The following is a 22,820-nucleotide window of genomic DNA, read 5'->3' as shown; positions in this document are numbered from 1 at the left end:
TATTGAAATTTTTTTTGGCATTTTATGCATTGAAGTTCATTTATTTGAATGCAAATACCTGTATAGCAATCCAAATGGGTTGTAAAGATGTTTAATATTAAGTAATTAAAATATGAAAATACACATATCTTGAGTATATACTATGTCCCTAGCACTATGTAAGAAATTATGAAGCATTAGACACAAATTCCTATCATTTAATGTTTTTAACCTGTGTCCAAGGATGCCCAAGATATCAGTGGATAGATTTCAAGGAGTCTGCATGTTTGGAGAAGAAATTATATCTTTATTTCAGTATCATTGACTTCCTTTGTAATCCTATGTATTTTATTTATGCATTTAAAAACATAATTTTGAGAAGGGATCTCTATGCTTCACCAGACTGCCAAAAGAGTATATAACCAAAAAAGGTTACAACCCCTGTTCTAAGGGTATGACCTCTTTTTTTTTTTTGCCCTTTTTGGAGGGCAATTGGGGTTAAGTAACTTGCCCAAGGTTACACGGCTAGTTTTTTTGTGTGTGTGTGGGTGTTAAGTGTCTGAGGCCGGAACCGAACTCAGGTCCTCCTGACTCCAGGGCTGGCACTTTACTCACTGCGCCACCTAGCTACCCACTGGATATGACCTCTAATTGAGGAGACAAGAAACCACATAAAACAAAATATGACAGTATGCAATTGTGTTAGTGTGTGGCACAAGTATCAATAAATATTTATTAAGGGCCTACACTGTGTTTAGTGATGTGGACACAATGAAAGGCAAAAAATCAGCCCTTCCTCTCAAGGAGTTCACAATGTAATGGGAGAGACAAGATAAGAACAACTATGTACTGGTGAAAGTTATGGTGACTCAGTATCCTTGCCACTAGACTATGATGATTCTGGAGAAGAGTGAGAATGATGACTTTTGTCAGCCATTACTAAGTTTGTTCTTAGAAAGACAAAAAAAATTAGGCTGAATATGAGTGTTTATTTCTCTCAAAGCTTGCAGAACATCCATGTAGAGATATGTATGGTTGCTCATTGCAAGACAGTGAATCCAGTGATGGACAGATGAAGCAGCCCTTATATCTTCAGAGCAATTCCCTCTCACCCCTCCCTCCCTTCCTAGCTCAGGATGCCTGTCAGTTAAAATTATGATCTCCGTATGGTAAACCATGATATGATATGAGAAACTAACTTCTTAAGTGAATAGGTTATAAATACAATAAGATAGGAGACGTGTTAAAGTTTCCATTGAAATTGTAGATTCAGGTTATCTGTGTTTCTTTTACTATTAGCATGATATAACATAGTATATGTCCATAAAATACTAAGATAAGAAAAGTCCCATTATTCAAGATAGTGTCTAGGTCAAGGTGTCTTGTCTTTAGTGGTCTATAAACAGAAGAATGCTCCTGGTCAGCTTCATCTGGCCTTGTAGCTGTTGTCACAGTAAGGGGGCATTTTGAATTCACTGAGAGAGCAAGGCATGTCTGTTATGCCAGAGTATGCAAAGTGTTATGGTAGATTAAGGTCAGTATGGGCCACAATGCCTCTCCTGATTGGCCAATCCACTTTTTAGGCCTTTCTCAGATCTTGGGGATTCAGAATGGTTTGGGGAGGAGTCTACACCTTCCACATCCCTGCCTTACTGAAATCCAGTTCACTTGCAAAGCAAGACATCACCCTCCTGATGTCATTGGTTCTCTTTGAGAAGGAAGGACAAAGGACAATCTGTAAGTAGCGGTAGCTGACCCCTGGGAACCCAACTGGCCAGTTCCAGTTGGGCAATGCTATTTCCTCTCTCCTCCTCCTCCTCCTCCTCCCTCTGTTTAGGCTGGGAGTAATATCTTTACATGTGGTTTTGATTGCTTATACTTCACAGGATATCTTGGGGTTTGGGTGCTAGATTTAATTTTTCTTACCTATTTATTCTATGATTTAAAAAAATTGGAACAGTGAACTCTTTTGTCTCCTATAGTTTTCATTCACAATTTCTTGAAACATAGCTCTGATAAACTAGGCTTTGATAAAGCCCATTGGGATTCAAATGGAGCTACCAACCTAAGCCTTATTAGATCATTGTTTGGGTTTTAAGATGGCTCAGATTGAGTGTAAATAGCTATGATTTCTGTTCTGACCAGAAACTCTGAGGATCTTCCCCAAGATGGATTCTTTTGGGAAGTCAAATTAGGTCATCTTTTGCCTCAATTCTTACCTAATCTTTAATCACTGAATGGGTGTTGTCTCAGAAAAATTGAGACTTGGGAAAGACCTTAGCTAAAAAGGCCAGCGTCTTCCACTGTATCCAGGGCCATCACCAGGCCTCCTGACCTATGTCTTGCCACTGGACTATGATGATTCTGGAGAAGAGAGTAAGGCTGATGACTTTGCATAGCCCTGTCTTGCTGAAATCCAATTCACTTGCAAGTCAAGACATCAACCTCCTGATGTCATTGGTCCTTTTCAACTCAGTATCCCATTGTTTCCAGCCTTACGTCTCAGTGTTGGGGGAGGCTCTGTTGGGGAAGGAAGCACTAAGTCTGCAGCTTTTTGTATTACCTGCTCTTTGTCATGTACCCCTACCTGCAAAATGTCATGTTCTTGCTACTGCTAGCAACTGACATTGACGGACGGACGGACGATAAACTAAAGAGAATCAGGCTAGGTAAGTATAGTTGGATAACAGTGCTGGTTTATTGGAGTAGTATGGTTGATAATATATCTTTCTTGTTTATACATGGAAAGTTTTACAATGAACTTAGGATCACCAGTTTCTCATGGATGCACTCAGTTAAACGTAGATATCAGCAAAAGACCTTGACGACCAAGCCTGCTTCCTTCATGCCCAGACTGCTTGTGGGAGACATGGCAATATTTCTTGATACTGATTGCCAAATATTCTTCTTGGGGAAAGATATGGCACACCTGTCCAGAGGGGCCTTTGCACCCTCCCAGATTTGAACAAGTTAACAAGTCCAGAATCGGACATAGTTTAATGAGTCCTTGAACTCGGAACAAGTCACAAGTCTCTGAACTCAGACACAAGCTCAAGAATCCATTAGACTTGGCCCCCTACATGTTTGGGAAGTGAGATGCAAGGGTCCCATCTCTTTTGCTGAGGTGGACTTATCTGGATGGTGTTAAAGTTACCTCCAAAAGCTGCACCCACCTTGAAGACATTGCTGATCTTCTATGATCAGCCAATCAATGTATTGTCACCTTGACATACTTATAATAAACTTTTAATTCTCTATCCTGAATTTTGCCTTGTTAATCAGGGTTCAACAAAATAAACAGGATAAATTGGAGATAATCAAGAGGGAAGACACTAGCATTTCTTATAGGACATTTTTGCTGATACTTGAAGGAGAGTGAGAGCTGGTGAAAACTGGTTTGATTGATATATCTCCAGACCTCAAGATGCCATATGTGCCAGGCCTAATCAGCCTAGAAACTGGACTTTACTCTCTCTCCTTTGGCCTCTTGCTAGAATGGTACTGTTAGGATTTAGTTTCCTATGCCCCTTCCCCTCATTCCTCACTCATTATTAGGTAATTTATAAAACAGACCAATTTTTATTGGTCCTATAGGTAATAGGGCTGTCTCCCATTGTGTCATGCTGTCTTTGTCTAAAACTATCAGTTTGAGACTGAGTGGTTCTGGTCCCTCAATTGGAATGTGAAAACCATTATCCTACCAGCCCTTCCTCACTTAAATCCAAGTCACTTGCATGTCATGGCATCAATTCCCTCACATATTTGGGAATGAAGGACAAATAACAACCTCTGTGAGTAGAAATAGGAGCTCCCCCACTAAGTGGAACTGGTCATTTAGGCAAACACAGCTCTCTCCCTTTCTTTTCTTTCTATTTCCCTTCCCTCTGTCCACATATGGTATCATACACTTACCAGCAATTAAGTTGTTTAAGGCTGGATTTCAACTCAGGTCTTTCAGATTCCCGGTGATATTATCCACCACACTACCTAGCTCATGATTTAAATATAAATAAAATACTAACACCAAATAAGTAAAATTCAAAAGTTTCGTTATGCATATTTTTATTCAAGAAAATACCAATAGTTTAAAAATGTGACATATCAATTTTATCTTCTCTTGATACAGGAAAATTCTGTATTTTACATCAGCTGTAGAAAATGACACTTTGCTAAGTGCTGTTAAAATTTAAGTTAGCAGAGGTAAAAGGTGAGAAGGAAGAGGATGAATTTACCTAAGAAAATTTAAAAACAATTTCCCCAGAAGTCTTTTTTTTTTTTAAAGCAATCGGGGTTAAGTAACTTGCTCAAGGTTACACGGCCAGTTATTATTTCTGGGTGTGGTGCTAAGCATCTGAGCCTGGATTTGATCTCCAGGTCATCCCGACACTGGAGCCAGTGCTCTTACTCGCTGAGCCACCTGGCTGCCCCTCTCAGAAGTCTTTTTGAATGGTAGTGGAAAAACTTGACTAATAGTTTTCTTAGATCGGGTAATTTGGACAAGGGAACTTTGGACTGACTTGGAGAGTAGGTGATCTATTTGTATTCCTGCCTGAGGCCTTCACTACAGTTACATCTGTTTCAGTTACAAGCTGGTATAACAAGAGATTATCAAGCCAAGTGGAGAACTTGGTAGCACCATCTTATGCAGCTCAAAAAACAAAAACAGTACCTGCAGCCAAATGAGAGAATCACAATGTCCCAAGGTCAATTAACCCAGAAATTTATTTTGATCCTCCAACTATTTTATGATTGTTGAATCATTTTCCCCAGATTTAGGTTAAAACTAAACCCTTCAGACATTGTTTGCTGGCTTCAGTTTCCTAGATTAGAACCATGTCTTACTTTCCTAAAGAGAATGGTTTATAGCTGGCATTTCTAATCCTGTGGCTCTCTGTATCAACCTTTTTGTTCCTGCTTCCCTTCATACTATTGAATGACATAAGCCTCATCTGCCCTCATATACCCAAATTCCATTATTATACAACCCCACTTTGGAAAGCCCATGGTTCAGAACTCTAAGCTGGGAGAATTGCCTTTGTGATTCTGAGGCTCCAGATTATTAGAGAGGATGAAGTATTCATAGGCAGAATGGAAGAAATAATCCAGTATGAAGGTCACAAATAATTTCAAAGAGAGTACAGGAAAATCAATATTAAGACTTGAGTGGACAGAAGAATGCAAAATAGAGGAGAATCGTAGAATTTCAGAGTTGGAGGGGACCTCTGCATCCACTTAGTACAAAGCACAAGGCATAACAACATTCCTGACATGGGGTCATCCAGCTTTGACTTGAAGACCTATAATGAGAGCGAACCCATTCGTTACCCTTTTGGACAACTTTAAATATTTAGAATTTTCTTTTCCTAATTTCAATTTTGTATTTGCCTCTATGGAATTTCTACCCCCTTTTTTTCTGTTTTTAAGAAAGAAACTACATACCATCAGAATTATACAACAGATAGGTGGCTCTTTTTACAAATGGTGATTCTCGATGTGCTATAACACTAGCCAAGATTCACGGAACAGTAGGGAGGATTTTTCAGGTATTAGGAAGTATTAAGAATCTTGCTATTTCCCACAGAAGGAATTCATTACCTGTTTTGGTAGTGAAGGATTTATGGAGAAAAATGGGAGATGTGCTTGTCTTCTTGGAGGATATATAGATAATTTTTATAAAGTTTCTTATACTTTTGTGGATAAGATAAAGTAATGGTGAATTTCCAGTTGGTTGAACAGCTATGATAGTGTAAAAAAATGACCCTATCAACAAGGAAAAGTAGTTTTTAATGGAGGGCCAAGGGCTCTGCCACTGCCCTTTTATACATTGTAATCAAAGACTTGGCCAAAAACAGAGAAGCCATACTTAACAAATCGGTAGAGTATATAAAGCAGGACTATTAAAAGAAGAAAGGTAACAAGATGATGACCTTGAAAGATTAGGATGCTACTTCAAATCCAACAAGACAAAATATTAAAGGAATAAATATAAAATCTTATACTTTAATTAAAAGAATAAATTGAATGAATAAGGATATGTGAGGGTTGTTTGAAGGTAGTTGTTTTGAAAATGGCATAAAGATTTTGGATGACCACAAGTTAACAGGATGACAATGTGATACAGCTGCTTAAAAGACTGATATGATCTTAGAATGCATTTATAGAAATATTGTATCTTCATTGTAGGAAATAAAACTACCATTTTCTTTTATACTGGTTGAACCACAACCGGATTATTTCCTTGTTTTGAACAGTATCTTTTGATATGGGCATAAGCAAACTGGAATACTTCAAGGAAGGTAAAAAAAAAAACCACTGAAAATTACATTAAGATGAGTAACAAGTTAAAGACACTAAGCTATTTGAATTGGAACAGAGAAGACTAAAGGGAGGGATAATAGCTCCCTTCAGTTATCTGAAGTCCTATTACATAGAAAAAGGGTTACATTATCATGTTAACAGAATAATAGGAGAAAGTTACAAGAAACCAGCTATGGGTGTAATAAAAAGCAAAGCAGTGCAAAAATGCAATGAGTTCTATGTCATTAAAAGCATTCAAATTGGATGACACCTGTCAGAGGTTATCATATCATATCATATCATAACAAAGAGGATGTCAGATTAGATAAGAGTAGGGAACCCGCGGCCACAAGGTCACAGGTCGAAGGTTCCCCACTCCTGGTGGGCGATGTCTAAGGTCCTTTCCAATTTTCAAGGGTCTGAATAAAAACTTCCAAACAATTTGCTTCCCATAACAATGGAAAAAGTAAAAATTCTATCAATAATATCTCATAATTACCTTGCCTTCAATTCATAGTAAGAGCTGAAATCTCCCAGAACTTTGATGGAACAAAGTGCTTGATGACCACACAATCACAATATGTTTATGAACTCTAATAGTCATTTTCCATGGCTTTTTTGCTCTTAAATAGCACCCTTCTATTCTCACATATTGGGGAATGATTCTATTGTCTAGTTATGCAAAAAAAAAAAACAACTTTATGGTTTGATGTTCTTAATTGCCCTGATCAATAAATACATGAAATTTGAATGTTCAACCATAGAAAGTATTAAGGAAACACTGATATTTTCTGGATCCTCTTTTAATAGGAAAATTTTTAGTCATGATCTGCAGAAGTTGGTCCAGGGCAGTTCAAAGATAAATCTTCTTCATCTGTAATTAGAGAAGGAAAAAAAATCTGTTTTAAATATTTATGACTATAACTAATCTTATAAAAAGGTTGCAGTAGTAAAATATATATATATCACACAGAAAAAATAAAGATTAAAAAAAGAACAAAAAACCTAGTTTAATTGAACAAGAAATAGATAACTGAGCATCTGGGGTTAGTTATTGTAGCAGAATACTACAATTAGCCCTTAAATCCTATCCCCTTTTCTCATCTTCTCTAGCAGATTATCCCTACTATCACCCTCTCACTCTGATTCTAATCCTTCCTATTTCATTATAAGTTGAATCACCATTCAATGGTTGAATTAAGAAATGCATATAAACTTAGGAAAGTGTGACTTTAAAAACAAATGAGAATATTTTAAAGTATTAAAAGCAAAAAAGAATGACCAAATTAATGTAAAACATATAGACATACATATACATTGTACATGTTTTACATACACACATATATACACTATATAAGTGTGTGTATGTGTGTATACACAAGTATACAAACATTTATATATATATGCATAACAGAATCTTCTTACCTTCATAGGTTGTTCCACACCAAATACAATACCGATGTTCTTCTCTTAAATATCTTGTCAGAATTTGTAATTTTTCCATTACCTAAAGGATAAAATAAGACATTTCATGTAGCAGACCCCTTATTCACTGCTACACATCTGATTATACGCAATCAACTAATACCAAATTATACACAGCCAACTAATACCACCACTGTCTACTACTTCTTTCAATGATCTTTTTTTTTAGTTGTCTAGGGTTTGGAAGTAACTTTGGCCAAAATGCAAAGCTCCTTAATTCTCTCTCTCTCTTTTTTTTTTTTGCTTTTTTTTGGAGGGCAATTGGGGTTGACTTGCCCAAGGTCACATGGCTAGTATTTGTGTTAAGTGTCTGAGGATGGATTTGAACTCAGGTCCTCCTCACTCCAGGGCCAGTGCTCTATTCACTGCTCCACCTAGCCACCCCACTCCTTAATTCTCTTACATGTGAAAAAACTTATCCTTAAAATAACTGCTGTCTGCTATTAAGGAACTAGGACCAAACTAAATAGAACCAGTTCAAAGGATTAGTCTCAAACAAGTGTGTATAAAGGTGACAATATTTTCTATTAGAGTCCAACTTATTCCCTTTGTGGAGAAAGTAATTTTTTAAAGAAGGCTTTTTTCTTTTTTGAGGGAGGAGGTGAGGAAATTGGGGAAAGAAGGCTTTTTTAAACAAGTCAAGTAAAACAGAACGATATGAAAATAAGAAAAGTTCTTTTCTTTGTGTAAATGTTAACTCCAAGGATAGATATCCTTTTTTTTTTGGTAGATTTGGAAGTGGAATAACCAGGTTTCAGATACAGCTTCACCATTTATTTTCTGTATGGTCTTCAGCAGGTTAATTAACTTCTCTGTGTCTTAAAATCCTCCTCTGCAAAATGGGCACAATCCATGGACTATGGACTCATAAAGCAATGGGAGATTCAAATGAATAATATATAAGGTAATTTACAAGCTGTAGAGCATTATGAAAAAGTCAGTTGTTATTTGCTTCCTTTTTTGTTGACATTTTGAGGGGAAGAGGCTCATTAAAGGCTCTTTTAGAGATTCAATAGAGGCAACAAAAGGATATAAAAGTGAACTCAAGCACCAAAGATACTTATCAAAAGGACAATAAAAAGTTTGAAGAGGGAAATTAAAACTCAAGATTAAAATGATTCTAAATTAGGGGCAGGTAGGTGGCACAGTGAATAGAGTACCAGCCCTGGAGTCTGGAGGACCTGAGTTCAAATATGGCTTCAGACACTTGACACACTTACTAGCTGTGTGACCTTGGGCAACTTACTTAACCCCAATTGACTTGCCTACCCCCCTCCAAAAAAAATTACTCTAAATTATCTGTATATTTAATATCAAAAATCAAAATTTGGCCAAAAATTCAAATTAATTTAAGCCCCTTAACTATGATAAGAAAATCACCAAAGCTTTCATTAGAAATAAAAAAAAATTTAGGATCAAAACTTACACTTAATTCTTCATCACCATATTCATCTTCTTCTTGTTCTTTCTCTTCTTCATCTTCCTGTTCCTCTTTTTCTGGCATAAACCAGTACCATGGCTCCTTGGGAACTTGAATATCCTTAAAACAAGTATTACTTGAGCTAGATTATATGACAGGCACCTCTATTGAGATCATTAACAAAAGTATATTAATTTGGGCCAATTATTTCCACATCAACTTAGGAACTCATATAAATAACCATACTACTTTACGGTAACTCATTTTTACTCTATTGGTGTTAAAGGACATGAGAGAGGATCCTAATTTTAAACAGAGTTTAATACACAATTTGACAAAAAGAGTTAATGTGAATAAAAAAGATTTTTACATATAATTTGGACATGGTAAAAAAAAATTGTGTTGGTTAAAAAACAACCCTAGCATATGTAATCAAAATGGTTACCAACTTCTCTGAATTCACTTGTAAGTAAAAAGAAAGCAAAGAAAAGCAAAACAAAACAAAACTCTAATACTAAAATTATGTTAAACACAATTTAATCTTCCTTTGGTGATTCCAAAGGTAGTCAGAGATTTTGAAGTGTCTCAGCCATCATCATTACCAACCAGCACTAGACTATGGGTTATTTAATAGAAAATTCTGATTGTGATTTTGGACAAATATTAACATTTTAATATTTGATATTTTTGTGAACTCTTTTTGGTGATGATATAAGGTAGCTTAAATGCTGTAACAATATGCCCACCTGAAAACAAGATCAGAGGCTTACCTTCTGTGTGTCTAATTGATGGCAGGCTCTCTGACTTCTTCTAAGATCACCTTCTAATTTAAGTTCTTCTTTTTTACTTTTGAGTCTCAATCTGATTAAAAGAAAAAACTGTACCTGTGTCAGATTTGTACAAGTTCAAATATTTTTGTGCATATCAATGACAAGAAATGTATGTTGGTAGGTTGGGGTTGAGTAACTTGCTCAAGGTTACACAGCCAGTTATTTCTGGGCGTGGTGCAAAGTATCTGGGCCCAGACTTGATCCAGGTCATCCCGACACTGGAGCCGGTGCTCTTATTCGCTGAGCCACCTGGCCGCCCCTAAGCAACTGGGGTTAAGTAACTTGCTCAAGGTTACACAGCCAGGTGTTTCTGGGTGGGTGCTAAGTGTCTGAGCCTGGATTCGATCCCCCAGGATATCCCGACACTGGGGCCGGTGCTCTTACTTGGAGGTAAGATTTTAAAAGAGGGAAAATTTAAACAGGGAAAGTTTTACCGAAACTGATCTGCAGCTTTTTCCTCATTTTGGTTTCTCAAATGAATTTTTCTTCGGTAATTTTCCAGTTCTTCCTCTGCTTTACGTTTTATTAATGTCTCATGACCGATGCCACTTCTTCCTATTCAAATTATGAATTATAATGAGTCTATTTTTCTCATGTTAACACATTACTCTTTAAATTTGTATAAGTATGTAGATAAAAATTTCAATTATTCAAAGAATATTTGAAAAAAGTTTCAATGGAGAAAATATACATTTTGTTTAGGTTCAAAACTTCTGGGAATAAGCTTTACCTCAGACAGAAAAGTAAAATAGAATTTATAGTAATACTACTTCAACTATTAAGAGATTTTTTTTTATGGAGGATGTAGCCATGACATTTATGTTCACATCCAAAATAAACTGAATAAATGTTGAACTGACATATGAACTAATACTGAAAGCTTCTAAATCTTTAATTACAGTCCATATATTATGGAAAATATCCAATGCTGAAATCTGCCTTTGTGACTTTCTTCATATAACTTGAATAACTAAAATATACATGTTATTCAAGTAGTATTATAAAATTTTTTTAAAATTAGTTTTCATGATCTTAATTAAAACTGGTCTAAGGGCGGCCAGGTGGTACAGTGAGTAAGAGTGCCAGCCCCAGAGTCGGGAGACCTGGGTTTGGTTCCAGCCTCAGATACCTCACACCCACACAAAAAAATAACTGGCTGTGTAACCTTGAGCAAGTTACTTAACCCCAACTGCTTAGGGGCGGCCAGGTGGCGCAGCAAGTAAGAGTGCCGGACCTGGAGTCGGGAGACCTGGGATTGATTCCGGACTCAGATATTTGGCAGCCACACAAAAATAACTGGCCATGTAACCTTGAGCAAGTTACTTAATCCCAATTGCTTTAAAAAAAAAAAAAACCAAAACAACAACAAAAAATCTGGTCTGGTTCTAGTTAAAATTTACTTTATTTTCAACTTGAAAATTTATGGGTTTCCTACTGGCTTTAAACATTTACATTACATTTATTTAGAAAAAGATCAATTTCCAGAACCATCAGGCAGAAGTATTTCTTAAGTGCTTATCGCCTGACATCACCAGATAAGGGCAATGACTTGTGAGAAAAAAACCAAAAAAATGGGCTAATATCTGTATTTGAAATTAAGATAATGATCAATTCAGAAATAGTTACATGCCTGTTTTGATGTTCAGAGGAATGGGCTCAACAATGCCACTACCTAGAAAAAAGTAGGAAAAAATGTTTTAGAAGTTTTCTTTTCAAACCATATATAAATGCTTTATGCAATCAGATATAATTATATATTGAAAGCACTGTGGCCAGTAAAGCACAAGGAGATTGGAAGAGTTTGGAAAGGAAGAACAAGGTGAGGATACTGAATTAGAAAGACTGCTGATAAATGGATTTTTGCCTATGGAAGGGATTCTAACCGTGTTAAATGAGAACAGGAATATTCTAATTTTGAATTAAAGGTAACTAAAGAGATAATTCTAAACTAAGAAAATGTGGTAGACCTGTCATTAATAAATTAAGTTTTGCTCAGAATTTATAGTGATGAAGGTGTGGACTCACCTATTGAATAGAGATGGCTACCAGCAATTTGCCCAGAGCTGTTAGTCACAATGTTTAATTAACAGAGTTACAAACAGCCTAGAATCTTGCTTCAAGCAAATATAGGTAGGGGAAATTTTGCAATGACTTACAGAAAGTGTGCTGTATTTGTGTTTCTGCCAGTAACAAGTAACAAAATCACAGAACTGGAAGGTTCTCAGAGGTCAAGCAGTTCAAACCACATGAAAACAAGAGGACTCAGAAATGATTACAATAAGGTTAAAATGGCAGTAGTAGTAGGAAATACATAAAAAGACCAGCTAGGCTGGGATTAGGGAACATTAAGTATCTCAGATTAAAAATTATATGTATGGAAGATGGAAGAAAAGGCAGGTATGTAACTAAGGATGAATATAAAAGTAATACAGTTCTGTAAGAATAGTGTTAGAAGCTGAACAAAGGTCAGAATGATCTTAGAATGGCAATGAATGCTAAGAGGTACAAAAAGTTTTTTTTTCCAAATTCATAAAGTTATATTTGAGGCAAGATGATGATCAAAGAAAGGATAGGGTCACTACTCTGACTAGATGGAAAAATAACCAACAATGACAAGAAGGCTGAACTCCTCAACATTATTTTTGCATCTGTTTTCTCTTCTAAATAAAATGATCCCTGTACTAAAGAGGTATAGAAAAAATATAGTTAAAAAGGAATTAAAAAAAAGTTAAAAAAATATGTATAGCCTTTCAAAAGGGGAAGGGGGAAGAGTGAGAAAAAATACCAGTACTTCTTAATTGATTTTTAAAGGGAACTGAATCCCTGGATAAGTAAGAAGAAAGGAGGTGGCATGGCACATTGGGAAGAGTACTGGATCTAGAATCAGAGTACTTGGTTTTGAATCCTGGCTCTGGTACTTGCTACCCATGTGACCTTGGGCAAGGCACATACCCTTTCTCCATCAGTTTCCTACTTGTAAAATGAAAAGGTTGGATTAAATACTGCTAAATTTTCTTCCAGCTCTAAATCTGTATTCCTATTTATCCTTTGGTGAAAGAGAACAACATAACTCTCAATGAGTTCAAGTCACTAGGCCCAAACTACCTCTTAAAATACTCAAAGAACTAACCTAATGATGTGATTGCTGCACCAAAGTTAGTAAGGTATGAAAGATCATGGATAATAGGCTTGGAGAAAGGCAAATGTCTTCATTTTCAGATGAGATACAATTTGCAAACCATAAGTCAGGAGGCTTGACTTTTTTTCCTTGCAAAATTCCTGAAAGTAGAATTTGTGAGAACTTGGAAACTATTGATCACTACAAGTGAGCAGAGCTTTGAAACCAGATCATGTCAAACTAACCTCATTTCCTTTGTTGATAGTGCAACCAGATTAGTGGATCATGATAATGCTATGGCTTTCTTTCTTTCTTCCTTCCTTCCTTCCTTCCTTCCTTCTTTCTTTCTTTCTTTCTTTCTTTCTTTCTTTCTTTCTTTCTCTCTCTCTCTCTCTCTCTCTCTCTCTCTCTCTCTCTCTCTCTCTTTCTCTTTCTTTCTTTCTTTCTTGCTTGCAATTGGGGTTAAGTAACTTGCCCAAGGTTACAAGACCAGTTTTTTTGTGTGGGTGTTAAGTATCTGAGGCTGGAACCGATCGATCCTGGGTCCTCCTGACTGGGGCCGGCGCTCTTACTCACTGCGCCACCTAGCTGTTCCTATTTCTATTTCATTAAAGCATTTGACAAAAGCCTTTCATTATTTAAACTTTCATGCTTTAAACTAGAGAGATATTAAATGACAAAATAGTTGTATGAAAAAAACAAAAACAAAAAAAACTAGCTGAATGATCAGAAGCAAAGAGCAGTTCTTAATTGATCAATGTCAGCTTTAAAAGAGCTTTATAGTGGAATGCCCCCAGAATCTGTGTTTGACATTATGCTATCACATATTTTTATGAGTGACTCGGATGAAGGCATAAAAGGGAAACAAGGAAAGAATTCATGATGTAGATTCAAAATCCACCTCTGACACCTACTTGGTGTTCTTGGTGTCACAACCTTGCAAGTCACAATCTTTCTATCTTTAGTTTCCTCATCTATAAGAGGAATAAATATATCTATAACATCAACCTCAGTAGTCTGCTATGAGGATAAAATGAAATAAGGCATGAGGTTAAAATTGCTACATAAATTGCAGTTATTCTTAAGACAACTTTGTAAAATTTGACACAAAGCTGTGAGAGCTAGCTAATAAGGTAGATGACATTGAGGAGCTAGGTGGCACAGTGAGTAGAAGGCTTGGCCTTGAGTCAGGAAGGTCTGAGTTCAAATCCAGACTCGAATTCTTATTAGCTGTGTGACTCTGGGCAAGACATTTAACTTCTGTCTGCTTCAGTTTTCTCATCTGTAAATAATAACACCTACCTCCCAAAGGCAGTTCTGAGGATCAAATGAGATAATATTTATAAAGTGTCAACACATAAAAGACACTATTATTATTATTATGGAAGCTTCAAAAAGATCTTAGGTAGAATGACAGACTGAATAAGAAGAAAAAAAATTTAACAGGAATAACTATGAAGTTATATATGATACAAATAAATCAAACTAAGCAAGTACAGGAGTAAGGAGGTGTAGGCTCCTTGTATCAACAATTCCTTTTAAAAAAAATCTAGGAGTTTTGGTGTAAGTTCAATGAATTTGCAAGCTCAATGAATGAGTAATTTTATATGACTATCCAAAAAGGTAATATCCTAAACTGTACTGAGAGAATTATGAAGGAACTGACATTTCCACTATGTTCTGTTCTGGTCATGTTGCATCAGCAGTAAAATGTTCAGTTTTGGGCACCACATTTTAGGACAAATTAGCTAGAAATCATTTGGAAGAAGCTGATCATTGTGTAAAGTGGACTGAAAAGTATACCATATGAAGGAAAAGTTAAATGAGCACATGGGGTGTTTTACCCAGAGAATTGAAGATTTCTTTTAGGGATATTGCTATTGTCTTCAAATATTTGAAGGGTTATCATGTGGAAGAGAGATTAGACTTGTCCTGCTAGAGCTCAGAGAGAACAACTAGATACAATGAAAAAAAATTAGGCCTGATACAAGGAAATATTTCTTGATAAAAATAGCTGACCAAAGTAGAATGGGGTGTGTGGCAGTTGGTCCCTCCTCACTGGAAGTCTTCAAGCAGAGGAAGGATAATAACTTGTTAGCAGTGTTGGATAAAGGATTATTGCTAAGGAATAGCTTTGACTAAATGGTTACTAAGTTCCCTTAGATTCTTTGGCATAAATGACCATGAAAACAAAATCTGAATATTAACACCACAAAATTACTGTCTCCCTGGCCATCCAAATATCTAGGTCTCAATGGGATTGATTTTGTTCTGTTGTGACATCCTAAAGTGGTTTTTTAAATTGTTGAGTTACATTGGATGTGTTAGAGCATAAGCTTCTTGCATTTATGTCCCCAGCACCTAGCACAGAGCTCTTCATCATTGCTTAATATATTCAGTGCTTTAAAAAATGCTTTTTATTTGTTCATTCTACATCTCAAACAATGGCTTTTCAAACTCAAAAGGAGAATGAAAAATCATTATAACCCAGTTATGTAGTTGGTCATGCAGCTGCCAAAACTATAGAATAGAATGAGATATAATCTTATTTTCACTCTGATGTTGCTCCTTTGTCCACTGGTTATTAGTACCTCTGCTTCACAACTGTTTCCCAACTTTTACTGAGATCCCTAATCAATCCCTTTCCCATTCCAAGTGTTGCTAAGTGTAGAATAAATTTAACAATGAAGAGGTTGTGGATTATCCTTTGCCTTAAGTGAAATGAGAGAGGTTTGGGGATTTTGGTCATGCTTTAGAAGTAGTAAGAAAACGAGAGACTGAGGCAAGTGCTGTACAGGCAGGGGCTTGGACTAGACAGATGACTTCTGAGGTTCCTTCCAGCTTTGATCCTATGATCTCTCTGGCCTTCAGTTCTTCTCAAACATTATAAAATTATTATTACTCACAAAAATTTCAATTTTCAATGAAAAGTTCAATTAGAATAATTTAATTTTCATAATTTAACTTACCACTCTTGCCAAGAGCCTGTCCACTTTTATACCCCATCTTTTGAAGCAAAGCAAATCCCTTGTTTTCACTACCCAAAGCACTCTTCAAAACATTATCACGTCTTTCTTTTTCCTCTTCTTTTAAACTCTTTTGTCTATTTTTTAGATTTGCTTCTCGATGCTTTTCTTCTTTTTGATGAGCCTCTCTGACACGCCTCAACATGGGCAATCCAGGTCTGATGTCTTCTCTAAACAACAACATTATGGTTAATAATACATGCCACCTGTGCTTTTTTGACACGAGTATTCATTTCTCACTCCCTTTACCCATTCAATTGGTGTTTCCATTAATATATGTTAAAAATAAATAATAAATTTTTAAAGGAAAAAAATGACACAAAACATATATGAAAGTAAGGCTAAAGATTGTTTGATTTCTAGTAATGCTTGTCATTCTAAAAAGATTTTATATGTATTATTTTGAGGTAAATAATGAAAGTATTATCTTTATACGGAGGACATAAATTTAATGTCTCTTGGGGAATTAATTTATTTGACTAAACGAATTACTATCTAGAAATCATATGTAAGAAATAGGGAATGAGGACTGAAATATTATTGTTATTATGACAATGAGAAAGAAAGAGATGAGACATTTTTTTTTTTGGAGGGGGAAGGTAGGGCAGTTGGGGTTGTGACTTGCCCAAGGTCACATGGCTAGCTTTTGTGTTAAGTGTCTGAGTCTTTATTTGAACTCAGGTCCTCCTGACTCCAGGGCTGGTGCTCTATTAGGTGTGCCACCTAGCCACCCTGATGTGACACATTTTTTAAGGAAAAATGAAAAGTAGTTGGTGACTGATGGGATATAATATACTTGCTGTTAATATTATTGGAAATGAGAATGAAAAATAAGTAAAAAATGAAATCAAATTTCTAAGCCTGGGGAAAGGGATGTCATTGACAATGAAAGGGAAACTAAGACATGGAGACAGTGCTGAGGGGGAATAAGTTTAGTCTAAGGACTAAGTCTGAAGTGAGACAGAAGGACTCCTAAGAGGAAATGTTAGTAGGCAATTGAAAATTAGAATTGAAACTCAGGGGAAAGGACAGAATTAGAGCTAGAGATCTGAAGGGGTCTTCTGCTTAAATATTTTTCATTGTTCTAAGAGTAGGTTCAGTTGAAAGGAAGGAATATAGCTACATGAATGTGATCTAAAAACAAAAATATTTAGTAAAACTAAAAAAACAACCCCTCAAAACTAGCATCTTTTTTCTTTCCTTGTCTAATGAATTATGTTCAGTCCTGGGTCCTACATTTTAGAAAGTACATTGACTAGATTACACCTGAGGTCCCCTCAATGAAATATGAAGTATATGACGGGTTATCATAAGAAGAGAGATTAAACTTCTTCTTGGTTCCAGAAGATAGAACAATTAACAACAACAAAAATTGATGAAAATTGTAGAGGTAGATTTAGGGTGAATATTAAAAAAAAAACAAAAACAGAAACAATTGCTGTGTGATCCTGGGCAAGTTACTTAACCTCAACTGCCTCCAAAAAAAATTTAAAAAAAATCCAAAACTTCTTAAGAATTAGAGCTGACCCCAAATTCCTGAGATTCCAAGGTCCAGGAGAAAATACTGTTAAGTAGCCAGAAAGAAACAATTCAAGTATCATGGAACCACAGTCAGGATCACACAAGATTTAGCAGATTCCATGTTAAAGGAATGGAGGGCTTGAAATTTAATATTCTGAAATGCAAAGGAGCTAGGATAACAACCAAGAATAACCTACCCAGCAAAACTGTATGTAATCCTTCAGGGAAAAAAATGGAGGAGAGCTGCAGAAAAACCTGGGAAGACCTATATGAACTGACGCAAATTAAAATGAGCAGAACCAGTTCACTGTACACCATAACAGCAATATTGTAATGATGACTGACTTTGAAAGACTTAGTTACTGTGATCAATGCAATGATCCAAGACAATTTGGAAGGACTCATGATGAAAAGTGCTATCCATCTACAGAGAGAGAACTGATGAACTCTGAGTACAGATTACAGTTTTCTCATTTTATTTTTTCTTGGTTTTTTGGTGACATGGCTAACATACAAATATGTTTTAAATGATTTCACATGTATAATGGGTATGATATTGCCAGTTTTCTCAGTGTGGGGGAGTGAGGTAAGAGAGAGAATTTGGAACTCAAAATTTTAAAAAATGTTAAAAGTAAATGATAGTTTTCTTAAAAAAGAATTAGAGCTGACCCAAAGTAGAATGAGTAGCCTTGAAAGGTCTTCAAGCAAAGGATAGATTACCACTTGCAGAGGTGCTGCAAAGGAGGTTCCAGTTCAGGTGTGAGTCAGACTGGATAGAAGTAGGATCTTATTAATTATGAGATTGTAAGACAGTGATATGAATTTGAATCACAGCCCTCTTAAATACTTGGAAAATTACTTCCCTTCTTTGGGCCTCAGCTACCTATATAAAATGAGAGTATAAGACTGAATTCAACTTCCAGGTTGAAATTTTGTAATACTATAGTTTTTGTTTTCTTGTGAATCATTCATTATTGCCATATACAACATGAATGGATGAGATACATATTTACTTACTTCACGTTAATAAAGGAATCAGACATATAGTCTTCTTCATCTGCCATGTTCACGTTCAGCTCTGTACTTCTTTGTATGGTACCTTTAGCTACAAAAAGGGGTTAAATAAAGTTGTAATTATTGTCCAATTCATTTTCAGCAACTAAAACAAATCTATGCTTAAATTAACAAGAAAAATTTGGGCCCTTTGAATATTTATGTTATTGTCAATTTCTTTAAAAAATAATCTCCAGTGATAAAAATCACCTCAAAATATGAATTTTAAAAGGCATATTCCCACTTCTGATTTGAATCTGCATTAAAACATGAGACATGATTGAAGGCTCCAAAGCATGGTAAAAAGCAAGAATAAAGTAGTTCTCATTGAGACTTCTGAAAAATGATTGAATTGTTATGAATCCAATTCAAAAAGCATTTATTATCTACTATGTCTGAGGGCATTATGCTAGGCATAAGGGATCAAAATGAAAATAGTAGAGGTCAGAATTAGAATCATGAATCAAATTTACTTTCTATTATTAGTTTCTAAAGATCCACTAAAATTCTTCACAATAAGGATGCGACCTTATATATAAGGAGCTCTAGAAAGCTCTCCTAGTTGGGACTAAATTCTATCAGTTCTAAGGATGGAAATATGTCTACTTTCTGAGGATCAGCCTAGTCTTTTCAGAAAGGCTCATCTTTGCTACCAGGGTAGCAACAGAACCAAGGCATTTTTTTTAGTTATAGCAACTTTTGAGGACCAACTACTAAAATTATAGAGTGACTTCAATCTGCATTGCTGGAGGGGCTCTTTTCTTCGCTTCTCCTTGTCCCCCTGGTCCCTCCTCTCCAACTTCCTTCTCCTTTGCCCTCTTCTCCCTGTCCTCCTCGACTCCCCCTCTTTTCCTTTCTCTTTCTTCTTCACCCCCCTTTTCTTTTAAAGTAGCCACTTTACAGATTCTTGAAATATTGAGCACTTTTCTAAAGCCAGAAAGCTTCAGTGTTAAAAAGACCAAAAGAGAACTGAAATACTTGTCTAACTTATAAAAAAGTTTAATTTGTTCATCACCTAAATATACTAAGAAAAGGAATGAAATTACTCACTGGATCCTTACCTAATCTCCCATTTAACCTCTATTTAGCCCAACTAATCTATTATTGTTCCCCTTAAAAGCCATGTGCAGTCTGGCCTCTACTTTTGCTCATGTAAGTCTCTCATTTTGGACTATCTTCCTTTATTTTGATCAATGTCTTAATCTTACTTGAAAACCATTCCTCTTCTAACTTGCCTCAGAAGATGAAGAGTTGCTATTCTTTATTATGACTAATTCTTGTACTCTCCATTCTTGTTTCTTACAGGACAATTCTCCAAATAATCATCTCTCTTTTATCATAGATTTTTAATCTTTCCCTTTTTGATTAATACTTTCCTTGAAATATGTTCAGGTCTTCCTAACCTTAAAAATCCTTTCCCATATCCCTTCAATCCTATCTATACTTGACACTTCTACTATTTCACTCAACTTGCAATCTAGCTCCCACTTCCACCACTGGACTAAAATTACTTTTCTGAAAGTGCTTACTTCTTGATGGATCAACTAACTGACCAACAATGTATCAAGTGCCTACTAATGTATTAGGCATTATATCAACAAATCTAATGATATTTTCTTAGACTTCCTTCTCCTTAAACTCTCAGCAGCTTTTGATGCTACCCCTCTATGAAATTCCCAAGACATTACACTGATTTTTCTCTTTTGCTGGCTCTTTTTCTTTTGTCCAACTCTCTAAGGGTCTATCCTCAGTGCTCTTAGCTCTCTCCCTTGGAAATCATATTCATTTTTATGATTTCAATAATAATCTCTAAATATATTTCTTATTCCATAATTCCAACCCTGACCTTTGTCCAGAGCTTCAGATGGGTGTTAAACTACTTACTGAGCAGTTTTTACCTATATTAATCACTAGCACCTCACCTTGAAATATCTAAAACTGAATTTTTCTTTCCCCTTAAATCCTGTCAGTGAGACCACCATTTACTCAAGCCATGCTTGAAACCATGGTCTTATCTTTCATTTTCTCCTATTTTTTATGTGCTTCTGAAATCTATCAACTATGTCCCTTACTCTCTTATTTACCTCAAAGATTATGAAGAAAGTACTTTCCAAATGCATATCCATAAATGTGTTATGATTATTATTATTACCACTTTTACTGCCCTAGTCCAGGTTACCTTTCCTACCTGGATGGGCTACTATAATAGCCTATTTTTCTGAAATCCATTTTCTTTCCATCAATCCATTCTTCATACCCTATTCATGACTAATCTAGAAGCACAAATAGGCTCTAGGCATTTCTCTGCTCAAAATCCTTCAATGACTCCTTATTGTCTACAAACATAAAACATAAAATGTACTAGTATCAAGTTCGTCCAGAACTGGATGCCATTCTATCTTCTTGGTCTTATCTCTAACTCCTTACCTCTACAGGCTATGTTTTAGCCAACTGGGACTTGTACCACTACTGTGCCTTTGTTCATGCCATTTTCTATATATGGAATACCCTTCAGCCCCACCTCTGCCTGATGAAATAATCCCTTCTATCCTTGAATACCCAGCTCAAGTCAAGGTCCTTTTTCTCCTAAATACTGCTTCCTCCATGAAGTCTTCTATGACCCCTACCATGAATAAAGATGATGCCCCATTGAACTTGATAAAGCCTGGTTTGTCCCCTTTTATGTAGTTTTTGTATCATTTTGTATCATAGTTATTTGTATTTGAGTCTCTATGAGATTATAGCGAGCTCTAAAAGGGTGGGGCTTCTTATTTAACTTTTGTATCTTCTCTAACACCTAGCACAAAGTTCTGCCACAGAGTAGCCATAACTGTTCCTGAATATAGAAAGAGTATTAAAGATCTCCTAGACAGAGGGATGACATCGGTTTCATTTTAACCTAAAATTAGAAGGCTTGGAAAAATTGGAAAGAAAAGATACCATACCACACTCAGAAGCTGACAAGTAAACTGAGCCAAGCTCATACTCATTAGTCCCCTTTCTCCCTGCAAACTCCACCACCAGTCCCCTTCTTTCTGTCTTCCCTCTTCTTTCTGTTATCCTTGTCCTCCCCTCTTCTTCCTTTCTTATATCTCTTATCTAGATCCTCTCACCTTCCTTTCCCTTTTGTGTCCTTTCCCCCCTTCTTCCTTGCCCCTGTCCCTTCTCCCTCCTTCCTGCTCTCCCCTTCTCTCTGTCCTTTTCTTCCACTTCTTCCTTTCCCTCTTCTCTGGTTCTCTTCTGTTCTTCTTGCCTTTTCCCTGGTATCCTCCTATTCATCTCTTTTCTCCCTTGTCCCTCTTCTCCCCTTCCCTTCTCCTTGGTTTCCTAGTCCCCTTTTTCTTTGCTTCTCCCTGTCCCCCTGGTCTCTCCTCTCCCCTCTTCCCTCCTTCCCATCCTCGACTCCCCTCTCTTCTTCCTTCTTTTCGTTCCCCTTCATCCCCCTTTTCTTCCCTTCTCCCTGTTCCTCTCGTCCCTTTCTCTTGTTCCTGATTCCCTCTTCCTTCTTCCCTCCCCCTTTCTCTTATCCCTCACCTCCCTTTCTCTTGTCCTTCTCCCCTTCTTCCCCCTTGTCCCTTCTACAGTCCCCTCTTCTCTTCTCCCTCCTCTCCCCTTTCCCTCGTCCTCTGCCCCCAGGACCCGATCCTCCCTTTCCCTTCTCCCTGTTCCCTTACACGCTCCTCTTTCCCTTCTTCCCTTTCCTTCTCTTCCTCCCTTCTTTCCCCTTCTCTTTTTCCTTTCCTTCCTCCTCCCTCTTCTCTACTTTCCTCCCTGTCCCCCTGGCCTCTCCTTCCCCGTTCCAATCTCCCTCATTCCGCCTCTTCGGATCCCTTCTACCCTCTCCCTCTTTCCGACCCCTCCCCAGTGCCCCACCTCCTCGTCCCCTCTTACTCTTCCGGCCAGCTCGCGCCCCCTTAGGCTCTGCGTTCTTCTCACACTGACCGGTGAGGCGCGCGCCCACTCCACCGCCGGCCCAGGGAGGTTTCTTCCAGGAGACCGGTCGCGCTCTGGCACATCGCAGTGGCGTCGCCTCCTCGCGCAGTGCGCTTGCGCGGCGTCTGTCAGCCGCACCTGCAGCTCTCTCAGTTTCC

General features: G+C 36.8%; 2 protein-coding genes across 4 annotated transcripts in view; both read right to left on the bottom strand.

The window, feature by feature from the left end:
* CEBPZOS (CEBPZ opposite strand) overlaps positions 1–22,820 on the bottom strand; it is a 295,755-nt gene that overhangs the window by 182,483 nt on the left and 90,452 nt on the right. The gene's annotated exons all lie outside the window — the stretch shown is intronic.
* On the bottom strand, positions 4,025–22,793 carry GPATCH11 (G-patch domain containing 11). 3 transcript variants are annotated; one of them, XM_069072225.1, is made up of 9 exons: positions 22,603–22,793; positions 18,694–18,781; positions 16,099–16,325; positions 11,638–11,683; positions 10,446–10,562; positions 9,952–10,042; positions 9,188–9,301; positions 7,702–7,783; positions 4,025–7,150 (listed from the first exon to the last, which is right to left on the bottom strand). In XM_069072225.1, the coding sequence occupies exons 2-9, from the start codon at positions 18,738–18,740 to the stop codon at positions 7,095–7,097; spliced, it is 780 nt and encodes a 259-aa protein (XP_068928326.1). In that variant the 5' UTR covers positions 18,741–18,781; positions 22,603–22,793; the 3' UTR covers positions 4,025–7,094. The 3 variants fall into 3 exon arrangements, with proteins under 3 accessions (XP_068928326.1, XP_068928325.1, XP_068928324.1); XM_069072224.1 differs by having other exon boundaries at positions 22,672–22,779; XM_069072223.1 differs by having other exon boundaries at positions 22,621–22,754.

This window comes from Petaurus breviceps, unplaced genomic scaffold, assembly GCF_028583685.1.
Source record: "Petaurus breviceps papuanus isolate PSGF00001 unplaced genomic scaffold, PetGlider_PUasm1.0 90845, whole genome shotgun sequence".
Classification (NCBI taxonomy): Eukaryota; Metazoa; Chordata; class Mammalia; order Diprotodontia; family Petauridae; genus Petaurus; species Petaurus breviceps.
Note: the sequence above shows the minus strand (reverse complement) of the source record. Positions and strands in the feature narration are given on the sequence as shown.

What these genes read in the sequence shown, in the direction of transcription:
- GPATCH11 (XM_069072225.1), bottom strand. Translation starts at nt 18,740, where the DNA reads ATGGCAGATGAAGAAGACTATATGTCTGATTCCTTTATTAACGTGAA. An exon ending in AAAGCTGCAGATCAGTTTCG is followed by an intron (nt 10,043 to 10,445) that starts GTAAAACTTTCC and finishes TCTTTTAATCAG; the next exon opens with ATTGAGACTCAAAAGTAAAA. An exon ending in ATGGTGATGAAGAATTAAGT is followed by an intron (nt 7,784 to 9,187) that starts GTAAGTTTTGAT and finishes TTTATCCTTTAG; the next exon opens with GTAATGGAAAAATTACAAAT.